The sequence below is a fragment of the Mustela erminea genome, chromosome 9, assembly GCF_009829155.1.
Source record: "Mustela erminea isolate mMusErm1 chromosome 9, mMusErm1.Pri, whole genome shotgun sequence".
In the NCBI taxonomy this organism is placed as follows: Eukaryota; Metazoa; Chordata; class Mammalia; order Carnivora; family Mustelidae; genus Mustela; species Mustela erminea.
The window spans coordinates 60349803-60353577 of record NC_045622.1 but is presented as its reverse complement, the minus strand read 5'-3'; the positions used below and the strand labels follow the sequence as shown (position 1 = coordinate 60353577).

Genomic DNA, 3775 nt, shown 5'->3' with positions numbered 1-3775 from the left:
TCATACGCCTTGGGGTTTGATGTCCTTAGAACCTGAAAGAATCCTTATGACACAGTCTCGTATCTGTTTGGTTTTCACCCCATACACAATAGGGTTCATAGTGGGAGGCAGGAGCAGATAAATATTGGCCACAATGATGTGGCAAGATGGAGGGATTGTGTGGCCCCCAAAGCGGTGGGAAAAGAAGGAGAAAAAGGCTAGACTGTAGGAGAAAACAATTGTACAGATGTGGGCAGTGCAGGTGCTGAAGGCCTTCTGTCGAGCATCTGCTGAAGAGAGGCTGAGCACTGCCCGGATGATCATGGTGTAGGAGATTGTGATGCAAAGGATGTCAAAGCCCCCAATCAGGAGGGCAACCGTCAGACCATAGATGGCATTGACCTTGACATTGCCACAGGATAATTTGGCTACAGACATGTGGTCACAGTAAGTGTGGGGGATTATATTCCCTCTGCAGTAGGGCAGTTTCTTGGTGAGGACAGTGAAGGGAATGATGAGCAACACTGCTCTCAGGAAAGTAGCAAGTCCGACTTTTGCAATGACAGGATTGGTGAGGATAGTAGAATAACGCAGTGGGTAGCAGATAGCCACATAACGGTCTAGGGCCATAAGCATGAGCACCCCAGAATCCATTCCTGTGAAGGTGTGGATGAAGAACATCTGGACCAGACATTCACCAAAGCTGATTTCCTTGAGATGAAACCAGAAGATGCAGAGAGCTTTAGGAATTGTACTAGAGCACATGGCAATATCAGTTAGGGAAAGCATGGCTAAAAAGTAATACATGGGTCTGTGCAATGTATCCTCATAGCGGATGAGGTAGAGCAGCCCACAATTCCCTACCATGGCCACCACATACATGGAGCAGAATGGGAAGGAAATCCACATGTGTATATCTTCCAGTCCTGGGACTCCACTAAGAATGAATGAGGCCGGGGTCCAGTTTGTTTTATTCAATATTATTAGCATGATCAATTAGGCCTAGAATTCATGTGTGTTTTCTAGAGTAAGAAAAAGAGAAGAAAAAATATACTTTATGGCTACTGTCCTCCTCTCACACCCATGTCTTAAATTTCCATAGTGCATTTTAATGATCAACCAAATTTTCTGAGAGTCAGGGATTAGGGTATTTTTTATTTTGTATATTGTCATTTGTTAATTAAAGTATCTAGTTGTCTAACAAATTCTTATTAAGCAATCCAAGTTCTCACCACAGATACTGATCGTATTTTTAAGATTCTGATCCTCACAGATTTCTAATCAAGTATAACTCTGTTATGACTTCTCCTAGGGATTTTGGTTAGAATACCTTACTTACCTACCTATTACTAACTGTATGTGTCTCCTTAGATGTTGTCTCAAAAAGACTTCTTTGATTACATCACCAATGACCCAACGGATATGTTTATTTTATATTCTTATTGTTAACTGATGGCCAATAATAATTTTATATTACCAAGGTACTCTTTGAGGCATTTATAAATGTAAAATCATTTATTCCCTGATGGAGCTTAGAGTCTCTCAACTCACTAAAATGTTTAATTCACTCCTCTCTTTCAAGACACCTAATTTTTGTCCTTTACCTGGTCTATATGCATTTATAGGGATGCTTTACATTTATATTCAGAATAAACTTCCAATTAAACCTAGAGAGCAGTTAATGTTGCTTCACATACTGAATCTATCAGTGGTAACAAATCATTTCTCTCCTTCTTTCTACCAGTCTTCCTGTTTTCCTTCACACATTGCCCTCTGAGATTATCTGGTATCTGTGGCAAAACAGAAAACAAGTAAGCGAAACAAATCGTACCTTCATATTATTATTAAAGGCAAGGATACATTTTTCCTCAGTTATGCTAGATACTCCAGTAATATTTATAATTCAGTGAGATGTTGACATCTCCACTTTTTATTATACTCATCTGTTCTTTTCACTTGGTTTACATTTTTCCCTAACATTAACAATGGACTCGTTTTACTTGGGTTCTAGTGGGAGCTAATATAAACGAAAATTAAAATATTTCTAGCCACACACCAAATTCATTTTTTTTTCAAGAGAAAAATTCATTAATCCCAAATTCTGTACTAACAACTAAACTTAATTTTCAAATTAACTAAATGTTGAGGGTAGATAAATGGCATCTCATGCGTTCATTAATCTCTTCCTTTCTCATAATTATTTACTGAGCACTTTCAATGGGATGATATGGGGAAACAGACCCAGTTTCATCCTTTAGAGAATTCAGAGTTTAATAGAGAGATCAAAGGGCACACAAATAATCACAAGAAACATAAGAAAAAGTGTAATAGAAGTATGTGCAAGGTCTGAAATAAGCACTACATTAGTAAAATGGATGTGCACTTTGAGAGTGTTTGGAGGAGGCATTAGTGATTGTCGGAAAGGACCATGATGAAGAGAAGTTATTTGCTATCCAGTTTGAAGGAAGACAAGGTGTAAGAGAGATATAATCATAAATGGAATTCCAGAGGGAAAAAGTCAATATGTTAAAGTATAGGAATCAAAACAAAAACAAGCAAGTAAACAAAAAGAAATAGAAACAATCAAGTGTCTGAGAATGCACCAGTATGAAGGGAACAAACAATAAACTGGACATTTGCCCAGGAGCTAGCTCATAAAGACTCCTGTAGTTATCAAATAGGGAATTCCTTGATAATGGACAGTAAATAACAAAGAATTCACAAGAATATGGAGGTGCAGGAGTAAACTCTGTGGTGCTTGGAAGACTTACTAAGCTGTGAGAAAGTCAGAAGCCTCATCTTGCCCCTCGTGAGAAGACTCTCCACCACCCAGCCTATCCCCATAAGAGAGGTCAGAAGAAGGATGTGGAAAACTTTGAGATACTGAAGTGTGAGCTCAACAGGTAAGCTAAATAGGAATCAATGAGAGATGGAAGCTGATTACAATGGCAGGTAATCATTTATTTAGTGAACTTCAACAACAAGTAATTTATGGAAGATTTCTGCTTCCTGAAAGGAAAGGAACTCTGGCCACGTTTCCCAAACAACCCAGTTGGTTTCCATTAACCACCTTCCCCGTTATCCTACAATGACCAGACATTAGGAAAAGTGCCTATCACTTTACATAGAAATTTGTCAACTAATATGCTGGAAATTCCCTCAATTTATTAGACAGATCACCTTGACCCTAGAGTTAATTTTTGTAATTTACTTAATATCCTTGAGGTGTCTTTGCTCTTTTAGTGTCTCTAAGATCAGGTCAGTACAATAAAAGTAGTGTGTTGGTGAAATATATGAATTTTAACCTCATCTTTGTAATTCCTAAATGTATACATGTAGACAATTTATGTAACTTCCTTTAAAAAATAGATTACTTATCCCTTTTAATACAGATAAAAATACTATCACAAGAGATAGAGTTCAGAAACCAAATACTGAAATACACATGAAGCCATTTAATTTATGACAAAAGAAACAGATTATGAACAAAAATGGCATTTCCAGGGGTCCTGGCTAGCTTAGTTTGCAGAGTTTGTGACTCTTGATCTCAGGGACATGAGTTCAAGCCCCAGATCAAGATAGAGCGCATTTAAAAAAAAAAAAAAAAAGACACTTTCAATAATTATTCCTGACTCAATAGATGTATGTGGGGAGAGTAAAGAAACATCTTGTTCCCTAAATCATGTAATACACAAAAGCAGTCTTAGAAAAATATTGGAGCTAAATATGCAATACAAAACACACATCTTCTTTGGTATTTGGAGTAGGCAAAGATTTGGAAACAGAACACAAAAAT

General features: G+C 37.4%; 1 protein-coding gene across 1 annotated transcript; it reads right to left on the bottom strand.

The window, feature by feature from the left end:
* On the bottom strand, nucleotides 1–969 carry LOC116600238 (olfactory receptor 52N4-like). The gene has a single exon (XM_032360372.1). The coding sequence runs from the start codon at nucleotides 967–969 to the stop codon at nucleotides 1–3; it is 969 nt and encodes a 322-aa protein (XP_032216263.1).
* Nucleotides 970–3775: the final 2806 nt, after the last annotated feature.

Excerpts from the sequence above, each read along its gene's own strand:
- LOC116600238 (XM_032360372.1), bottom strand. The coding sequence starts at position 969 with ATGCTAATAATATTGAATAAAACAAACTGGACCCCGGCCTCATTCATT.